The sequence below is a fragment of the Mesoplodon mirus genome (genome assembly GCF_964341445.2).
Source record: "Mesoplodon mirus genome assembly, chromosome: 20".
Classification (NCBI taxonomy): domain Eukaryota; kingdom Metazoa; phylum Chordata; class Mammalia; order Artiodactyla; family Ziphiidae; genus Mesoplodon; species Mesoplodon mirus.
In genome coordinates this window covers 20,756,167-20,776,823 of record NC_138996.1, presented here as the reverse complement: position 1 = coordinate 20,776,823, position 20,657 = coordinate 20,756,167, and the positions used below count along the sequence as shown (strand labels likewise).

General features: G+C 36.6%; 1 protein-coding gene across 3 annotated transcripts in view; it reads left to right on the top strand.

The window, feature by feature from the left end:
- The window catches only part of DLC1 (DLC1 Rho GTPase activating protein), a 412,196-nt gene that overhangs the window by 82,743 nt on the left and 308,796 nt on the right, over nucleotides 1-20,657 (top strand). For all 3 annotated transcript variants that reach the window (XM_082608637.1, XM_082608638.1, XM_082608636.1), the window contains one exon: nucleotides 17,290-17,439. In XM_082608637.1, the coding sequence (XP_082464763.1) occupies nucleotides 17,290-17,439 (150 nt within the window). The remainder of the gene's footprint in view (nucleotides 1-17,289; nucleotides 17,440-20,657) is intronic.

Below are 20,657 nucleotides of genomic sequence, written 5' to 3'. Positions count from 1 at the left end.
ACATGCATGGTAAGCTTGAGGGACAGGACAAACCTGTGGCGTTCAAGTCAACTGCTTTCTGTGCATTTAGTTTATCTTTCACGGTGCTTTGCACAAGCCTTTAGCCAGAGCTAGTCTCTCATGCCTCAACTCAATCAATGCAAATCTATTTTTCAAACATGTTTCATGTCCTATGATATTCCCAGAACTCCTGGCACTTCCATGCCCTCCATCCCTCCGAGTCTTATTCAGTTTTAAGGCTCAGTTTAATTGTTGCTTTCTCTATGAAGCTGACCCCATATCACCCAAACAGAATCTCTTCTTTATTTTTATTTTTTTTGCTTTAATAGCACTTTGCTCTAGCGCTAAACTCATACTCATCCCATTTTGTTTTGGCTGCTTGTTTGCATGGCAGTCTGCTAGGTGTAATATAAACTTCTTAAATGAAGAGAAGATTTGTTCTATCTCTTGTATGCAACACAGTGTTGTTGATCTAATAGTTGTTCAATATGGGGACAATTTTATGCAGCCCCCTCCCTGAAACCCAGACTAAAGAAGGAGAGATGGGCCAAACTTTCTCCAAGAGTAACTTAAAACACTCAAAAAGAAGAGATTCACATTGGCTACCATACCCATTTGTCAACTAATGTGTACATTAATCGTGTGTAGTTTTCTAGGGTATATATTTTATACAACTTCTCTACAACTACCCTCTCTTGCAGTCAAAACCTAACAAGCCAATTGTTTCTTGATTTACTAATCTTAGATAATTTTTTCATTGGTAAAAAAGCTACAAACATCTGAAATCCTTTCCAGCTCTAAATTACAACTCTGTGGTCTCTTTCATAATTTTACCATGAAAATAACAGATTTTTATCACTAAGTACTAGTCCATCTCCCTTGGGCTTCTGAGAAGAGTGATACTATATTGTCTTAAACCCCACCTTTTGAAAACACAGAAAGTTACTTTTATTCATTGGTTCAACCCTCATTAGATACGTACACTATATATATATATATATATATATATATATATATATATATATATATATATATACCTCAAACTATAATATTTTAAGCAAACCTAAATCCCATTTTCAAATGCTATTTAATATTATTCTTTAACTCACAAGCTTTATCGGTCACATTCTACTTTGTGCTTATTTGTGTTTATACAATAAGTAGCTAAATAATTACTATTCATTATAGGAAGTAGGTGCAAGTCAACGCCACAGGTGACCCATATTATTGAATATGACCATTTGAATTAAAAACCATAGAAACTTATGGGTTCCTTTCATGGGCCCATGGTTTATATGGAGAACAAGCAAGATAAAAATCCTCTTCAGTGTGCGGGAGAGATTCCCTAGGCAGAAATTTGGGTTAAGAGTTATGGCCATATTGGGAAAGAAGAAGGCATTGTTTGGTTTCCTTATGCACAAGAGAAAAGCAAACAAACAGGTCTTAATGATCTCAGGGAATTGGAGGATGAGTAACCTCAATATTTTGGAAGCAAAAGGCTATTTTTCAAATGTCCCTTTCCCTCAGAAATATTATACCACAAAGAGGTTTTTGAGTTTTCACTAAGTCTTGTAAGGACACAAACAATGAACCACTCTACTGCCAACACATGTTCTAATCAGTGCATCTGAAAAGTTCTCTTCAATTAAAAAGGAAATTTCCCATAGTGGCTGTTTATGCTTTCTCTCTGTAGAATCTTTAATTTTTAGAGATTGACAATATTATGTGGATGCTCACTAAAGATTGGGGCTTAGTAGATAACTAATTGTTAATTAATCAAAAGATACTTTTGAGTCCTACTATGGACAATTTCTCGGCTAGATCCTTTGGTAAGGTTACAGAGAAGCATGAGGCCCCATCTCTTCTCATGTGGGTTTTAAAAATTAATTGAGGAGGCTATATGTGCATGAAATACTTGATAATATAAGGGAGCTACTACTCACTAGCTATTCCTTTTCAAATTAGTAATCATCAAAAAGAGATCAATGAAATACTTATGCTATAAGTAAATGATCTAAATCCATGATTTTTTTTTCAACTTTACTGAGGAACAATTGATAAATAATTTGTATATACTTAAAGTATACAATGCAATGATTTGATATTCATATACATTGTGGAATGATTACCAAGATCAAGATAATTAACATATCCATCACCTCACATAGTTAACTCTTTTGTGTGTGTGTGTGTGTGTGTGTGTGGTGAGAATTCTTAAGGTGTACTCTCAGCAACTTTCAAGTATACAGTACTTATTATTAACTATAGTCACCATGCTGTACCTTAGAGTCTCAGAAATTACTATTCTTATAAATGAAAATATATGTACTTTGATCTACATTTCCCCATTTCCCCCTCCCCACAGCCCCTGGCAACCACCGTTCTATTCTCTGTTTCTGTGAAATCAGCTATACTGAAAAGACTGTCTTTTCCCCATTGTGTGTTCCTGGTGACCTTGTCAAATATTAGTTGACCATATATTCATTGGATTATTTGGGGGCTCTATTGTGTTGTGCTGGTCTCTGTGCCTATTTTTATGTCAGTACCATACTGTTTTGATTACTATAGCTTTGGTATACAGTTTGAAATCAGGACATATGACACCTCCAGTTTTGTTTTTCTTTCTCAACATTGCTTTAGCTATTCAGGGTCTTTTGTGATTCCATATGAATTTTAGGATTGTTCTATTTCTGTGAGAAATGCCACTGGAATTTTGACAGGAATTGCACTTAATTTGTAGATCACTTTGGGTAGCATGGATATTTTTATAATATTAATTCTTCCAATCCAAGAGCATGGGATATCTTTGCATTTATTTATATCTTCTTCAATTACTTTTATTAATGTCTTATATTTTTCAGTGAACAGGTTTTTCATCTCCTTGGTTAAATTTATTTCTAAGTATTTCATTGTTTTTGATGCTATTGTAAATGAGATAATTTTCTTAATTTCTCTTTCAGATAATTTGTTGTCAATATATAGAAACACAACTGATTTTGTATGTTGATTTTTTTATCCTGCAACTTTACTGAATTCATGTATTAGTTCTAACAGGTTTTTTTGGTGGAGTCTTTAGGGTTTTCTGTAAATAAGGTTATATCACTTGCAAATAGAGATAATTTTACTTCTTCCTTTCTGATTTGGATGCATTTCTTTTATTTCTTCTTCTTGCCAATTTTTGTGGCTAGGACTTCCAGTACTACACTAAATAGAAGTGGCGTGAGTGGGCGCCCTTGTCTTGTTCCTAATCTTAGAGGAAAAGCTTTTAACTCTTGACCACAAAATATGACGTTAGCTGTGGGCTTGTCATATATGGCCTTTATTATGTTGAGGTACATTCCTTCTAAACATGATTTGTTGAGAGGTTTTATCATGAAAGGGTGTTGAATTTTGTCATATGCCTTTTCTGCGTCTATTGAAATGATATGATTTTTATCCTTCATTCTGTTAATGTAGTGTATCACATTTATTGATTTGCATATGTTAAACTATCCTTGCATCACAGGGATAAATCCCACTTAATCATGGTATATAACCCTTTTAATGTGCTCTTGAATTCAGTTTACTAATATTTGATTGAGGATTTTTGCATCTATGTTCATTAGAGACATTGGCCTGCAATTTTCTTTCCTTGGAGTGTCCTTTTTTTGACGTTGGTATCAACCAAATGCTGGCCTTGTAAGATGTCTTTGGAAGTGTTTGTTCCTCTTCACTCTTTGGAAGTATTTGAGAAGGATTGGTTTCAAATATTTCGTAGAATTCACCAGTGGAACGATCTTGTCTGGGCTTTTATTTGTTGGGAGAATTTTGATTACTGATGCCATCTCCTTGCTCCTTGGCCTGTTCATATTTTCTATTACTTCATGATTTTGTCTTGGTAAGTTGTATGTTTATAGGAATTTACCATTTTTTCTAAGCTATCTAATTTGTTAATATAGAATTGTCTATAGTAGTCTCTTATAACCCTTTGTATTTGTAATTTTATTAATTCGAGTCCTCTAGCTAAAAGTTTGTTACTTTTGTTTATGTTTTCAAAAAAACAACTCTTACTTTTGTTGAACTTTTCTGTTGTCTTTCTGGTATCCATTTCATTTATTTCGGCTCTAATCTATATTATTTCTTTCCTTCTGCTAACTTTGGGCTTAATTTGTTCTTTTTATTTTTCTTTGAAATATAAATTTAGATTGTTTTCTGTGGTCTTTCTTTTTTTCTTAATGTAGGCATTTATTGCTATAATCTTCCCACTTGGAATTACTCTTGCTGCATTCCATAAGTTTTAGTATGTTGTGTTTCCATTTTCATCTATTTCAAAACTTTTTTTTATTTACCCTTTGCCCCCTCCCAGCTACACCCCATTTTCCAGTATGGGTATCCTTCCAGATCTTTTTTTGCACATCTATATGTATGCATATAGAAATACAGAATTTTACTTTGGGGTGTGTGTGTGTGTGTGTGCATGTGCATGCTCATTCAGTACATAAAGGGTTTCATGCTCTAGGCTGTTGTTCTTTACCTTTCTTTCTCCACTTAACAAACCCTCTTGGAGCACTTTCCCTATAAGTAGCAGGGCCCTAAGTTCATTTGTATAGGCTGTGCCCTACACAAGGACACCAGACTAAAGCACTTAGTGGGGGCTGATGGGTAATCTGAGTTTTATTCATTAAGCCGTGAACCTTGGCAGGGGCTGCATCCCTCCCAAGGGAAACAGTTTTCTAACTCAAATTGAAGTGGTGGATAAGTTATTGTGGCTATGTCAGTGCATGTGAATCTACCTCATATTTGTAGCTACTGGGTAGTGATCTAAGGGATTATGGTACCATTACATTAAACAGTTTTCTGTTGATGGCCACATAGGATATTTCCAGTTCTTAGACCACTAGGAAAAAATTCTTTAATGAATAGTATTGGGCATACTAACTTTTTGCATGTATGCAAGTAATTCTCTAGGCTAGGTATCTAAAATTAGATTGCCAGGTTGAAGGATACTCCTACTTTAATTTTAATAGATACTGCTAAACTGCCCTCCAAATAAGGCAGAAATTTACATTTCTGAAGACATGGTCAAGATATTTTTTTCTTTTTTGACAATCTGATAGATGAAAAACAGTAATTCTCATTCTTAATTTGCATTGTTATGATTACCAGTGAAGTTTAGGGTTTTAAATCATTATAATTTTTCTGTGAATAGCCTTTTTGTATGCTTTGACCATTTTTACTAGGTTGCCTTTTTTTTTTTTTTTTTTTTGCCGTACGCGGGCCTCTCACTGTTGTGGCCTCTCCCATTGCGGAGCACAGGCTCTGGATGCGCAGGCTCAGCAGCCATGGCTCACGGGCCCAGCCGCTCCGCGGCATGTGGGATCTTCCCGGACCGGGGCATGAACCTGTGTCCCCTGCATCGGCAGGTGGACTCTCAACCACTGCGCCACCAGGGAAGCCCAGGCTGCCTTTTTATAACTTCTTAATTCTTCATTATATATGATCCAAATATTTTTGCTCAGTTTGTTAGTTGTATTTTAACTTTTATCAGTCTTTTCATTTGTAGGTTATTATACATTGTCGTGTCTCATAGAATATTTTGATTGTTCTGTTTTATTTTGTTTTGTTTCTAAGATATTTATGATTAATACTCCTTTCCTCTTGCAAGAGAATTTTAAAATCAGCTAATTGTATGTAAGTATTTGTGAGTGAAATATGTTTTTTTAAGTAGGGATGGATAAATAAAGTAAAATTGACAAAATAAGGACAGCCTTTAAGCTGATAGGTACACAGCGTTTATTATATTATCTTTCTCTGTTTTTGTATATGTTTAAAGATATTCATATTAAAAAAGGTTTTTTGTCTGCTTCCTTTGGGATTTTTTCCTTATCTTTATTTTTGGTCTTTAAGAATCAGCTTTCCAAGTTCCATTAAAAATCCCATGGAAGGGCTTCCCTGGTGGCGCAATGGCTGAGAGTCCACCTGCCGATGCAGGGGACATGGGTTCATGCCCCGGTCCGGAAGATCCCACATGCCGCGGAGTGGCTAGGCCCGTGAGCCATGGCCGCTGAGCCTGCACGTCCAGAGCCTGTGCTCCGCAACAGGAGAGGCCACAACAGTGAGAAGCTCGTGTACCGCCAAAAAAAAAAAAAAAAAAAAAAATCCCATGGGAGTTTTGGGTTAGACTACTATGGTTTTATAAATTAATTGAAGGACAACATTTCATTCATTCATTCATTCATTCATTCAATAAACCCTTATTACGTGGCAATATGCAACCACTGCTCTAGATTCTTGGGTTACATCAGTGAACAACAAGCAACGATTGCTACATTCTAGTGGGGAAACAGACAATATACACAACAAATTAGCTGTGAAGCATATTAGAAAGAATTTTCCTATTCAGAATAATCATATAGCTCCTCATTTTTTCAGTATTCTTTTAGGTCATTTGGTGACATTTTTGGTTTTCTCCATAAAAGATCTTGATTATTTCTCATTCAGTTACTTCTAGATATTGTATAGTCTTTCTTGTTTCTATGATTGTTTTTTCTATTCCATTTTTTAAATGGTTAAAGACAGTGCACAAGAATGCTCCTGTGTTTTTCTTTGTTGAGCCAAATCCTTTTGTTGTTGTTGTTCTAATAGATTATCACATTATTCTCTGAGATTTTCAAGGCACAAATTCTCTTCGTTTGTAATATAATCACTGTTTTGTTGTTGCTGCTATTGTTTTTGCTGTATCAGCCAGAACCTCAAGTACAATGTTGAATAGAATATGTGATAACAAGCATTCTTACTTTTCCTTAATATTGTAGGAGTGTTTCTAATGTTTCACCATTTTCCTTAATATTTACTCTATTGTCTGATACTCCTAATCAAGTTAAGAATGTTGCCTTCCAAATACTTGCTACCTGAGAGAGTTTTTATTGTTGTTGTTCTATTTATCAAATTACTAACAAGTGGTCCGAAATAGGTTTTCAATGTTATAAGTGCCTTTTTGACACTTTTTGTTGTATGTTTTCTATTAATCTGTTACCATAGGGAATTGATGGATTTCTTATTGTGGAATTACTCTGGGAGAGAATCTAATTTTTATTGTCCTAATTTTTGTCTGAAGCCGTGAAATGGCTCTCTCTGTAATATATTTCCGTGTTCCTCAACCCTCACTATGCTTTGAATACATCTGTGGAACTTTTAAAAAACACACTAGCTTGGTCCTGTGCTACACCAACTGAATCTGAATTTGGTGGGTGGAGCCTTAGCATGTGGAAGTTTTCGAAGCTACACAAGAGTACTTATAATCAGCCACTATTGAGGACTTTTGCTCTCCCGTGTGTGGTCAGAGGTTCTCAAAGTGTGGCTCCCAGCAGCAGCAGCGACAGCAGCATTACCTGGGAACTTGCTAAAAATGTAATGCTCCGTCTCCATCACAGACCTACGAAGTCAGCAGCTCTCTGTGTGTAAAAAGTTCTTCAGATGAGTTTGTTGCTCTCTAGTATTTGAGAACCACTGGTAGAGTTTGTTGTTGACAGAAAGACAAAAAGAAGGAAAAGGAGGAGGGAAGGGAGAGAGGGAGGGAGGGAGGGAGGGAAGGAAGGAAGGAAGGAAGGAAAGGGAGAGAGAAAGAAAAAGAAGGGAGGGACAGAGGGAGAGAGGGAGGGAGGGAGGGAGAGAAGGAAGGAAGGAAGGAAAGGGAGAGAGAAAGAAAAAGAAGGGAGGGACAGAGGGAGAGAGGGAGGGAGGGAGGGAGAGAAGGAAGGAAGGAAGGAAAGGGAGAGAGAAAGAAAAAGAAGGGAGGGACAGTGGGAGAGAGGGAGGGAGGGAGGGAGGGATAGAAGGAAGGAAGGAAGGAAAGGGAGAGAGAAAGAAAAAGAAGGGAGGGACAGAGGGAGAGAGGGAGGGAGGGAGGGAGAGAAGGAAGGAAGGAAGGAAAGGGAGAGAGAAAGAAAAAGAAGGGAGGGAGGGAGGGAGAGAAGGAAGGAAGGAAGGAAAGGGAGAGAGAAAGAAAAAGAAGGGAGGGACAGAGGGAGAGAGGGAGGGAGGGAGGGAGAGAAGGAAGGAAGGAAGGAAAGGGAGAGAGAAAGAAAAAGAAGGGAGGGACAGAGGGAGAGAGGGAAGGAAGGGGGAAGAAAGGAACAAATCATTAATAGGATGACTTGTCTTCTAAATGTATAGATTGATAACAATAAGAAGATACCGCTCATGTGTGACTAAGTCCATTTTTTAATCTACGTGTATTCAGCCCAGATCTCTCAATGCATGTGAATTTGTTTGGCAAATATAACCTTTGGGGTCACCTGTAGAGTTGAAGAAAGTGCCTTATAGGACTAAAAGTGTTAGTGGCTACCTGTTTAACAGGAAGCAAAGCTGAGTTGAACCAGGAGACTCAGATTTTCCAGTTCTGCCATTAACTAAGTCTTAATTTGCCAAGGTTATTGTCACATCGGAAAAAAATGAGAGGATTGGGCTAGATAAATAGTTCCCATACTTCTTCAGTGTGAGGACTCTTCATTAATGTCAAAAAGGCCACAAACACACATCACATAATTAGTAGTTAGAAAATATTCAGTGGCAAAAAATTTACTCTGACTTTGCTCACTCATGGAAGATTTAGTACCAAACATTAACAATTTAAATAAATTCGTAATCCTAAAAATATCACAGCCTTATGCATTTTTCACATTTAATTTTGCTACTAAAAAAAAAAACGTGGCAAGTCTTAGATTTACTTGGGATTATTATAACACTGAATAAGATACTGAGAAAAAAATTTTACATTCTTTGAAGTTGTATAACGTGATTTAAGAGGCAGTTGATGTTCATTCATTCAAGGAAACAACCTTGTGAAAGACCTCTGCATTGGAATTTGAAACCAAGGAGTTTCTTCTCATATGCCCAGGCAAGGGAGAGGCGTGTTAAGCAGAGGAAGCATTATTACATGAGTCAAAAATAGAGTTGCCAGATAAAATACAGGATTCCCAGTTACATTTGAATTTCAAATAAACAACAAAACATTTTTAGTATAAGTATATCCCATGCAATATTATCCCATGGAATATTTGGGACACATACTAAAAAATATATTTTGCATTTATCTGAAATTCAAATATAATTTTTGTCTGCTAAATCTTGTAATCCTAGTTGCAAATGAGAGAGAACATGGCATATTTGAGAAACCAAAAGTTCTGTACTTCTAGTACAGTATTTTCTAAAATATAGTGTGGTTTATGTGAGATTACATCAGATAGTATAAGGATTTTTTATTTTGATAATTTTGGCATTTGATACACATTAGAAAAATATAAGATTTTCACTTATATTTTATACAGCACTTATATATTAAAAATTCATTGTTTCAATTGAGATATAATTGACATATAACATATAGTTTCAGGTGTACACAGTAATGATTTGCTATTTGTATATATTGTAAAATGATCACCACATTGATTCCAGTTAACATTCAGCACTACAGATAGTTATGGTTTTTTATGATGAGAACTTTTAAGATCTATTCTCTTAGCAACTTTCAAATACACAATACACTATTATTAACTATAGTCACCATGTTGTACATTACATCCCATGACTTATTTATTTTATAACTGAAAGTTTGTACCTTTTGACCCCCTTCACACATTTTTCCCACCACTCTCCAACCAACCTGACTCTGGCAAGCACCAATCTGTCCTCTGTATCTATGAGTTCAACTTTTTTTTGTTGTTTTTTAGATTCCACATTTAAGTGAGATCATATGGTATTTTTCTTTCTCTCTCTGATTTAGTTCACTTAGCATCATACCATCAAGGTCCATTCATGTTGTTACAAATGGCAAGATTTCATTCTTTTTTTATGCCTGAATAATATTCTGTTGTTCATTTTCTTTATTTTCTTTATTCATTCATCCATTATTGGGTGTTTAGCTTGCTTCCATGTCTTGGTTATTGTAAATAATGCTTCAGTGAATATGGGGATACATTTATCTTTTTCAGCTAGTGTTTTTGTTTTCTTCAGATAAATACCTAGAACTGGGATGGCTGGATCATATGGTAGTTCAATTTCTTTATGTTTTGAGGAACCTACATACTCTTTTCCACAGTGGCTACAACCAATTGACATACCCACCAACAGTGTACAAAGGTTTCCTTTTCTCCACATCCTCACCAACACTTGTTATTTCTTGTCTTTTTTGTAATAGCCATTCTGACAGGTGTGAAGAGGTATCTGATTGCTGTTTTGATTTGCATTTCTCTGGTAATTAGTGATATGGAGCATCTTTTCATGTGCCTGTTGGCCATCTGTATATCTTATTTGGAAAAATGTCCATAATCAGATCCTAAAAATGCATTTTTGACTGTAAAAATTGTCTAATTAAAGAAGAACATTAGGAAATATATAGTTGTCCTCAGAATGATTGAATTTGAGGAACACTGAGCAGGATCAAGGAGAATGATGAGAGGTAAAACTAGAAAAGTAGACAGAAGCCAGGTCAATACAGGACTCTTTCTAAATGAAGTCATGTATTTTTATGGAAAAGGAATAAATTTTTACTTATGCCTTTCTTGGTTATCCACACCTAAGGAAAGACCATCACATTCCTGAAAATAGCTTATGGAATTTTAATGTTAAATAGATGTTTTTCATATGTTTTCAAACCAGAAAAAGTCCTGTCTTCTTTAATACATGAGCCCAAGCAAAGAACTACTGAGAAATGCTAAAGGAAGGAAGGAAGGAAGGGAAGGGAAGGAGGGAGGGAGGGAGGGAGGGAGGGAGGAAAAAAGAAATGAAAAGAAAAAAATCTGCAGGGATTTGCAGATATCATGTAGGCATGATGACACAGGAGAAATAACCAACCCAGAAAGGCTGACTTTGTGTCTATAAATGTATTAAGTCTGCATCCAAGGTAGATTGACATCCAAGGTCACTTAATATATTAGTACATAGAGTGAAGACTGGTTTCAGAATGCTTACCAAATTACTTAGGTAGAAATTATATCCCAGCCAAAAATGGGACTTTAAAGCCAGTGGAGGAAGTCATCCTCAGATTCCACTAGACAGAAAGGAACTGCTGCCCACATAGCTCTCTCCCGGTTTACACCTGCCACTCTAGGCGCTCCTTAGGACCAGCTGCATAAATGTCCTTCTAAATCGTTCAGGAGACTTAGGCAATTTACAAAGTCCCAGCTAAGAAATGCTCCATTTGAAGCCTCATTGGAGTTTAAAAACTGAACAAAGGAGAGACCAGTTTTCTTCCCCATGCCTTTTAAATGAAAGGAGATAAATAGGGAGTGAACATAAACACTTAATGTAAAGCCACAATTTACCTGTCAGTTAAAAGATTCCTTGTAGCAACTTTAAGTGAGGATAATATTTATCTCTCTCCACCATCTAATATTAAAAAGATATTGCATATGTTATTATTCATTAAAGATAATATACAAAGATTTTTGTGTTTGAACAGACTATATCTGGCAAGTGGAAGATGGTAGCTGGGTTTTTTTTATTACCTTTATTACCAGTCTACATCAATTTCATCTTAAAATGCACCCAAATAAAAATTAAGGCTGACTTATTTAACTTGCCTAGAAACTCTGACATAAAATAATTACATTATTTTTAGCTTCTGTGGGTCACCTCAGATGAAAATCTTCACTGCTTCTAAAGAAACACAGATTAATAACTTTCTGGTTCTTTAAGCAGGATATTATATTAAGAAAGGAAAGTCTAGAATGAGGAATTTATTGTCAAATGAAATTTATAACACTAATATGAGATTTCATACTAGTCCAGCTGGCTGTAGATCAAATAATTTCAGAATGAAATTGAGCCAAGCTTTTTGCTAAAAGGTCCCTTTCTTTTATGGGTGAGCAAGGAGCATTAGCAGCCCAGAAGAGCAGTAGGATGTGTATGGAATCAAAGACAGTGTACGGACCAGAACCTTGGATTAGGAATCAGGAAGTCTTAGTTCTACTCCTGGCCTAGCCTTTACTTTATTACGCCTGTCTATGAGATGCCACAACTCATTGACAGTCAGAACACTCAGGCCGTGCTGTATTTGCTGAGCCAAATATCTACTATTTGGAAGCATCCGGGTATTTAACCGAATTTTTTGGTTTTCTTCCAAATGCTTGGCATAAGAAAAGCAGAGCCCGTGCGTCTCTGAGGGAGGCACCCTTTTCTCTGGACCTCATGTTTGCCCCGTCTGTGAAATGTCCAGTAACGTACAGTTCCTCCCCACTCCCCGTTTGTGCTGTGTTCTATGTTGTTCAATAAAGAGCATCTGGAGAAAGAGGAGGGTCAGAATTATATTCTTCAGATGGAAGGAAAGAAGGAGCATAGAGGCTCGGGTTCAAAGGATTTCAGTTTATATCCCTGTAGAGAATAGCCCCCTAAAACTCTGTTTATCTCCCCCAGATACCATGTGATCAAAGTGACTTCACTGACCAGGACTAAGTAGCTCTTGGAAATAAAGAAGGAGATCTTTTGGATTGCCCAATGAACACCACGTGGCTTGGCCATTTTAGGTTTTGACAACAAATCAAGTTGAAAAGAAGTTTCTTGCGTAATTTGCCTAAATATCCACTGACTTGTGTTTGAAAAAGATACAACTGGAGATTTCTTCCACGGTAGCTACATATATTATCTATACCTGACATCAGCTGGTTATAGTCTCAAGACAACAGGATGTTTCTGTTCTTAGCAGGACACAGACACATACTGGGGAAAAGAGACATATATCATATCGTTGACTCAAGGTCAGGTCACAGCCAACGAAATACTTTTCCTCATTAAAAAAGTAGATTGTGGCTATCCCATTAAGAATAGCCTGTTCATATTCTAAACAGGCAATTAATTCTTAGGCTGCATTAAAGACGGTATACAGAACATGGGGAAATACTTGCCTTCTCTGTCTTCATGGTCAGGGAACATGTAGAGTAATATATTTAATCCTGATACTAACCTTTAATTGGGTCATTGACAGTTATATCCAGAGAAGAGTAAACAGAACTAATAAGGATTTGAAAACATGTCATATAAGAAGTAAAGGAGGGGCCTCCCTGGTGGCGCAGTGGTTGAGAGTCCGCCTGCCGATGCAGGGGACACGGGTTCGTGCCCCGGTCTGGGAGGATCCCATATGCCGCGGAGCGGCTGGGCCCGTGAGCCATGGCCGCTGGGCCTGCGCGTCCGGAGCCTGTGCTCCGCAACGGGAGAGGCCACAACAGTGAGAGGCCCGCGTACCGCAAAAAGAAAAAAAAAGAAAAAAAAAAGAAAAAAAAAAAAAAAAAAGAAGTAAAGGAACTGAGGATGATTTACCTAGAAAAGGAAGAAAATGGGCACAACGTAGTTTTTCAAATATTTGAAAGGTTGTTTTATGGGATAGGCACTACTTACGCTGTCTGGTTCTGGAGGGAGAAACTGGGAAGTTAGAGGAAGGCAAAATTTGTCTCCATAACATTTCTAAAAATTATAACTGTACAAATATGAAATTGGTTGCTGCCTATGAAATGATGTATAGCACGTAGTAGATGGTCAATAAACATATCTTGAATGATTGTTAAATAAAAGTGTCAAGAATTGGACCAGATGCTTCAAAGGTGTCTTGCAATAAATTGTGGTCGTTGGTGTTCTTCCAAAACATAGTTTCTGTATGCTGGAAAGAATGGAAACCAGAGTGTATTAGTCGTGTGGCATTGCTGGACATAAAATATGGTGAGGTTCCAAAAATGTTTGGTTGTCCATATGTGGTGAGAACTCTAAAAGTTTTAAAAAGCACAGTAAATCACTCATTGGCTTACATCCTGCCCATAGCCCCATAGCACACAAAGAATAAAATTGACCTCTTTATAGTGACCTTCATGACAGAATATAATTTGACTCCTATTTATATTCAACCTCATTTTGTCCTAGCACCCACTCACTCCCTCACTCACTTTCCCTCTCCTGGCTTCTCTAACCTTTTTTTCAAATCCTCTTATTCACCAAACTCATTCTTACCTCAGTGTCCTCGTATCACTCTTCACCCTGCCTGGGACTCTGCTTTCCCAATTCTACTACTCCTCCCTCCCTCCCTCCCTCCCTTCTTTCCTTCCTTCCCTTTCTCTTTCTCTCTCTCTCTCTCTCTCCCTTTCTCTCTCTCCATCTCTATCTCCATCTTTCTCTCCTCTACCTCATTTTTTTCACCCCATCATGGTTTACTCCCATTTCTTCTCTGACCACCCTCTACAAGGTGGGACACTCCCCCTGCAGTTACTGTTTACCTCATTACCCTATTTATTTTCTTCTTACACTTGTTCCTATCGGAAACTATCTTATTTATGAATTTGTTAACTTTAATTATCTGTCTTCTCATGTTGACTCTAATATTCAGGACAGCAGAGATTTTCTATCTCTTGTTCATTGATGAACATTTTGTCCCTTTCATAGTGCTTGGCCCAGAATAGCTGTGACTGCAGGAAAGAAGGAAAGAAAGATGGGAGGGGAGAAAATTTCACATCTTGGCTTTGATTTAAGGGGGTTAAGTTACTGAAATACCTAGAACTAAGGCAGCTTCGCTTATTAAGAAGTTCTTCTTCCTGGCCTATAGTGACAGCATGAAATGGAAGCTCCACTGTAGGGTTCAACCTCGCCAGAATCTGCAAATGCACAGCTCTGTTTTCAGGCATGAGCTATTCGCTGGAGTTTAGCCATGGACATATGAAAGGTTAGAACTTTGCGAAATATTCATACTTGGGCTTTAACAACAAGGACAAAAAATTTATCCAAAGCATCTGATTTGTAGCCAACTCAATTTTGTGACGTTTAACCAATGTGTAACCTGCTATATGAGTCTGTGTACTTAACACTTCAGGCTGAACGTTGTAATAGATGGTGAATAAGGAAGCATCCATGAAGAAAAGGGAAAATCAATAGGCTTATTTCTCTAAAGAAATATCTTAGACCAAGGCTGTTTTGTTTTATTCTTTGGGCAGATAATTTAAAATAATTTGATGCTCAGCCAATGGATTTCAAAAATTTTTAAAGCACAAACTCAGCATCTAGTTAATTCAAAAACAAATTATTTCTGAGGCTACTACTGATAGGTCTAGGATAGCTGCAGGGTATACTGTTTTTTCCAACATTAACTTGGTAGCTGGAAAAATATCAAGATATATTTTCTAAGGCTTTGGGAAGTGTTATTTCACTTGCTCCTGTTGATTTTATTATTATTATTATTCCTGAAAATGTATTACGTATGCAGTGTAGAACTTGACTCTGTGTCTGCCAGGTAGAAAAACTTCATCTTTGTGTTTGAGGATGTTATTACTGGGGAATGAAAGACAATCACACAAAAACATACGTGGATATGTATAGAGATGCAAAGAACATTATCTTGCCAAACGCAACTTTGGTTTAAAAGAGAAGGAAATTATATAAGCAAACACATTGGGGGAGTAATTAAGGGGACTTTGAGTCTTCTATTCAGGCAGATTCTTCCATTTACTGGATTATTTAGAAGAGAATTAAACTGAGTAATCTCTAATATTTCTGGGACTCTATTTTAAGGTATAAGCAGGGTTTTACTATAAATAACATTCTTTTAAATATAACAAAGTTCTGTAGCATTGAGGAATATGATGTATAGTAAGGTTCAGGTCTGTTTGCAAATATCCTGGCCCTTCTTAAGCACAATAAGACTTTATGATGACAAAAGTTCGGTAATTCTCTGTCAGAGCCTCATTAAATGTTTTAGACAGCAGGGACGATGGAAGGAAATTGAAGAAATAATCATAGCACAGTACCCTAAAGGAATTAACATAATGCAAAGAAATTCTTAATTTATTCTCAAAATTAATGACTTTGTGGAAACAGGACTAGGTCTTTCAATTTGACATTAATCTTTAAACCAAGCACAAGTTCAGCTTACACAAATGACTTGTCCGTGTTAGCTGAATTAATGATTTTTTGACCAACTTAATCTAATTAACCAATTATTTGACATGTGAAAGATAATTATTATTATTAACAGTCTTCTATTAATACTAACAGATAATTATTACTAATATTAGCTAATCTAATTTCATCTATAGCATTAGATGAATCCATGAAATTACCCGAGTCCTTGTTCTTTGGGGTCTCCCCTAATGGTGACTAGGGAATTTAGGGTGATTAAAAGTAAAAGGCCCAAAACAAAAGATCTGATTCAGACAGTCACCTCATTCATACCACTACTAATCCCATCACCTCAGCAAAGCCTCCAAATTACTCCCTTGTGCCTGCACCCCTCAGGCTTCCATCATGGTATAGTTTCCCTCTGAGGTCACCACTGATGGTTATTTTAAAGCTGATTTCACCCAGGTAAATATCTCAGACAGATGAGAAGATGGCAAGGGCAACATGAGTCACAAATGATGACTTGCCTCAAAAGGGCTGGTCCCGAGTCTGTGACATCCCTCAATAGATTATGCTTCTAAGGAAACTTACAGCACTTTCCATGTTTTGTTTTGTTTTGTTTTGTTACCCAGTACTCTGCCCAACCCTGATATCTTGCACATTACAGAAAGTCTGAAAGTTTTCTAATACTAACTGACTTCATTTGAACACCCAAGAATAGTGAACAGTCATGCCCAAATAACTCTATATGGTCAATAATAAGCTTTAGTTATTTTTATAAACAAAACTATTTCCATAAATATGTCTATATTATAGAGAGCTCAGAATAAGTAACCATTATTCATACGATTGTGGAGGCTTTTTTCAAAAGTGTGTGAAAGAAAAGAAGCTTGAAAATAAATACTGGCAATGACATAGCTTGAAGCATCAGTAAGTTAATGGCCCCATGCAAAAAAACAAAACAAAACTAAACAATCCTGCCTTGTTTGATTCTTTTCCTATGTTTTACTATACTGAGAAATATTCATCCAAAAATATTATCTTGTATGCATCCTTAAATGTATAACCCACAAACAATTATTAGTATGTTATAATTGATTTGTACTACGACAAAAGAAGAGTAAACATACAACTTTTCTCAAGAATAATTAATCGGAAATTGTAAGTATCAGTACTGATATGATGTTATACTTCCTTTTCATTGTGCCTTGCTCTAGAAAATATATATTTAATATGCATGTAAAATGCTTTCTTGGCAGGTGGTCAGTATCTTTCCAATGAAGAGCACATTGATGGTACAGAATAGAACTTCCCTTCCCCCTTAAGTAGAAGACTGCCTATTATTCAGTGTCCTTTTTGTCACATTGAAGAACAGAGAACGTTTTATTTTTTACAAGAAATGGCCTTTCAGATTCAGTAACAACATGTTCTGTTCCTCAGGAAATAAGAGAAGATCGAGATAGGGTGAGGCTAGACTCGATGTTGTTGCTGATCATGAAACTGGACCAGCTCGATCAGGACATTGAGAACGCTCTCAGCACCAGCTCCTCTCCGTCCGGCACACCAACCAACCTTCGGCGGCAAGTCCCTGTGAGCTTCCCACTTCCCACTTCTTTGCATATGAACGTGATGTCTCTACTTCGTGTAGTGCCTCTTGCAAATGAAACAGTTGGATGGCCCCACGACCCACATGAGACCCTGATAGTGTTCCATAAATGTCACTCAAATCCTTCTAGGCTTCACGCAGAGTCCATAAGAGAAGCGTGTGATTCAAAAGAAAATGGTTATTATTAGACAGGAAAGAGGGTCCTTTTGGGAAATTAGTTTGCTTCCTAGTGACCAGATTCTCTTCATTGTCATTATTTCCCTAATTGTTGGTCTTCCTTGATATGCTATAAACGCCATTAGCAGTGCTCTGTTTATCTTGTTTAGTGTCTTATTTCCAGTGTCCCACAAATTTACATTGCATATAGAAGATGGTTAATAAATATTTGCTGGACAGATGGATGAATGGTTGGATGGATGAATGGTTGGTTGGATGAATGTGTGGGTCGATGAATGGGTGTATAGATGGGTGGGTGGGTAGGTGAATGGATGGATGGAGGGATGGATGGATGGATGCTGGTTGAACTAACCAAGCATATCACAAAAAAGAATTTAGATGAAATCAGCTTGAGAACACTCTAAAATTCACTTAGTGAAACACAATGAATAGGACAGAGGTGAAAATTTTATTCTACTGTGCATTAATTTCAAATAAGATAGACACTCCTATCAGATTCTAACACTCAAAATAAAATTTAGAAGACATAGGTTCCAAAATGTCTATACACTTTACATATTTAATATTAGCTTCAATTAAATGGCTAAGTTTTTGCAGATCTAGCAAATGTGATGGTAGAATTTACTTATAATTAAGCCATGCATTCCTTTTCAATTAATCACTTTTGATATTCAGTAATCAACACATTAAGTCAAGAAATTTTGTAATTACCTAAGATCAAAGGGGTGGAAAATGTTTTATATATATATATATATATATATATATATATATATATATATATACCTTTCAAAATAGAACTATTCTGTATCAAATTCTTTAATTTGTATAGTTCTACTATTGATTCTGAAGTTATTCAAGACTCATTCTGTGGTGCAGAATATTTCAAAGTCAGTAAACAAGTTGAAATAATAGCTAACCTAAGTATATACGAAGTATTAATACTATTCTAAATGCGTTATGTATGTTAACACAATCATTCCTTACACATTGTTCAGATGAGTAAAAAGAATAGAGACAGTAATTGTATGTGCCAGAGCTGGCACAGAAGCTCAGCCAGTCTTGACCCAGAGCCATGTCACTCCACCACTATCCCATACTGCCTTTCCTATCTGGCTATAATGGATATCTGATAGCTTGAGCAAAAAACATTTTTGATTAAAAAATGAATAAATATGAAATTAAATGCTTTGACCTAGAAAGCTGGTAGGAATGACATTTTTCTTTTAATAATTTTTCTTCATCCTTCAGGATTCATCTCAAATGTTTCCTTTACAGTGAAGTCTTCCCTAAATCTCCTTCTGTCTTCCCAGACAGAATCGCTTACTCCTTCCCTGGTGCCGCCATAGCATCTTGCACATACTTTAGTAGGACAGGCACCCAGATGGAGGAAATGCAGTGAAAGTGATCTCCTGAGGCCAAAAAGAAGGGATGTTTTCTCGTTTACATATGAAGGGTGTAGAAGCTTCAAACTCATTTTCATCAACACTTTAAAGCCCAATTTTTCAATAGGAGATGCTTCTCAGTACTTTTGCCATTAATGTAGGTGTGGAATACATTTTCTCTTGAAAGTTTTCTGGCGTGAATTGCTGATCTCTCCCTGTCTCTTTACTTGCTCCCCTTTTCCCTCTACATTGACCTTTCCTCAATCCCATGTATTTAGGGAAAAAAGCACAGTCCAGATTTCTGCTAAATACAACTCCATATTGTTGTCTCCATCTCAGAGAGCAAAACAGCCCTTACCTGCTAGATACGGTTCTTTGTTGAGTGGTAAAGACAATGCAAAACAAGAGCTAAGGTGGATGATGATTAGGATTTGTCTGCATCTACATCTCTGCCTCCATTTAAAGTGTAAACTGGATTTTATATTGTATGCACTATCTCATGGACCATCACCACCCTTGATGAACAATGGTTAATTCTGTAAATAAAGATGTATTTCTGAGTTTTTACTTCAACAGATACTTGAAATAGGCCAAATAATACAGTAGAAACATAAACTTTGGAGTCTGCAGGCCTGAGTTCACATGCCAGCTCTACAACTGAATATCTGAGAACATAAGAAAAGTATTTAATTTCTCAACTTCATGTTCATGTAAAAAAAGGAGACATTGTTTCCTACTTAAGGGCTTGTTGGGAGGAGTAAATGAAAGAACACGTGTGAGATGCAGAGATCTGGCACAGAGTACATATTTAGTATTTGTTAATACCATTGCCTTCTCTCATGTACTCACTCACATCAGACACTGGGTTAAACGTAAATAAGACATAGCCTGCATCCCTAGAAACTTCTTTTTGTGTCTGTGTTTTTCTAGGTTGTCCCTTTTTCTTTATTTCTGTTCCTTGGTATTTAAAGCTAATTTTAACATTCTCTCGTCATCAAAATTTTTTCCACATGCGATTTCCATTCCTTTTGATAATTGTACCATGGAATAAGTGGATTATAACAAGTAACTATGACCTTGATTGTCCACCAAGGAGTACTGTCCCAGATTCAGAGGAGAAACCCCCTCTGCCACACCCTCATACTCCACTGTGAGCGTACAGTTTAGCAAGGAGGGCAAGACATACAATGAAACAGTGACCTCAGTTTGAGATTATTTATAAGAAAATGCTGGAGTGAGTTCTACATATAATAAAGGGGGTAAAGAATAATATGGGCTGGAGTCTTTAAGAATGGCTTCAAAGAGAAAAACATATTAAAATAAGGGTAAATGTAAAGATGTATACAAGGCTGCCTTGATAGAGCCTGACAAGTGAGGGTCAGGCAGATCTGAGCTTTAATGTCAGCCCTGCCACAGAACATGAATTTGGTCAAGTTACTTGCCTTAAGCTTTGGCTTCATCATCCATCAGGTAGTGATAATAATATCTTCCACATAGAGTTTGTGAACATGGAAGCAGAGAATGGCTATAGAGTATTGTCTTTAAATGTTAAAAAAATTTTTTTAATGTTTATTATTTCACCTCAGAATTATTGTATTGTTAGAAGGATGCAAGGTTACCCTGTTAGTTGCCTAATCAAATCA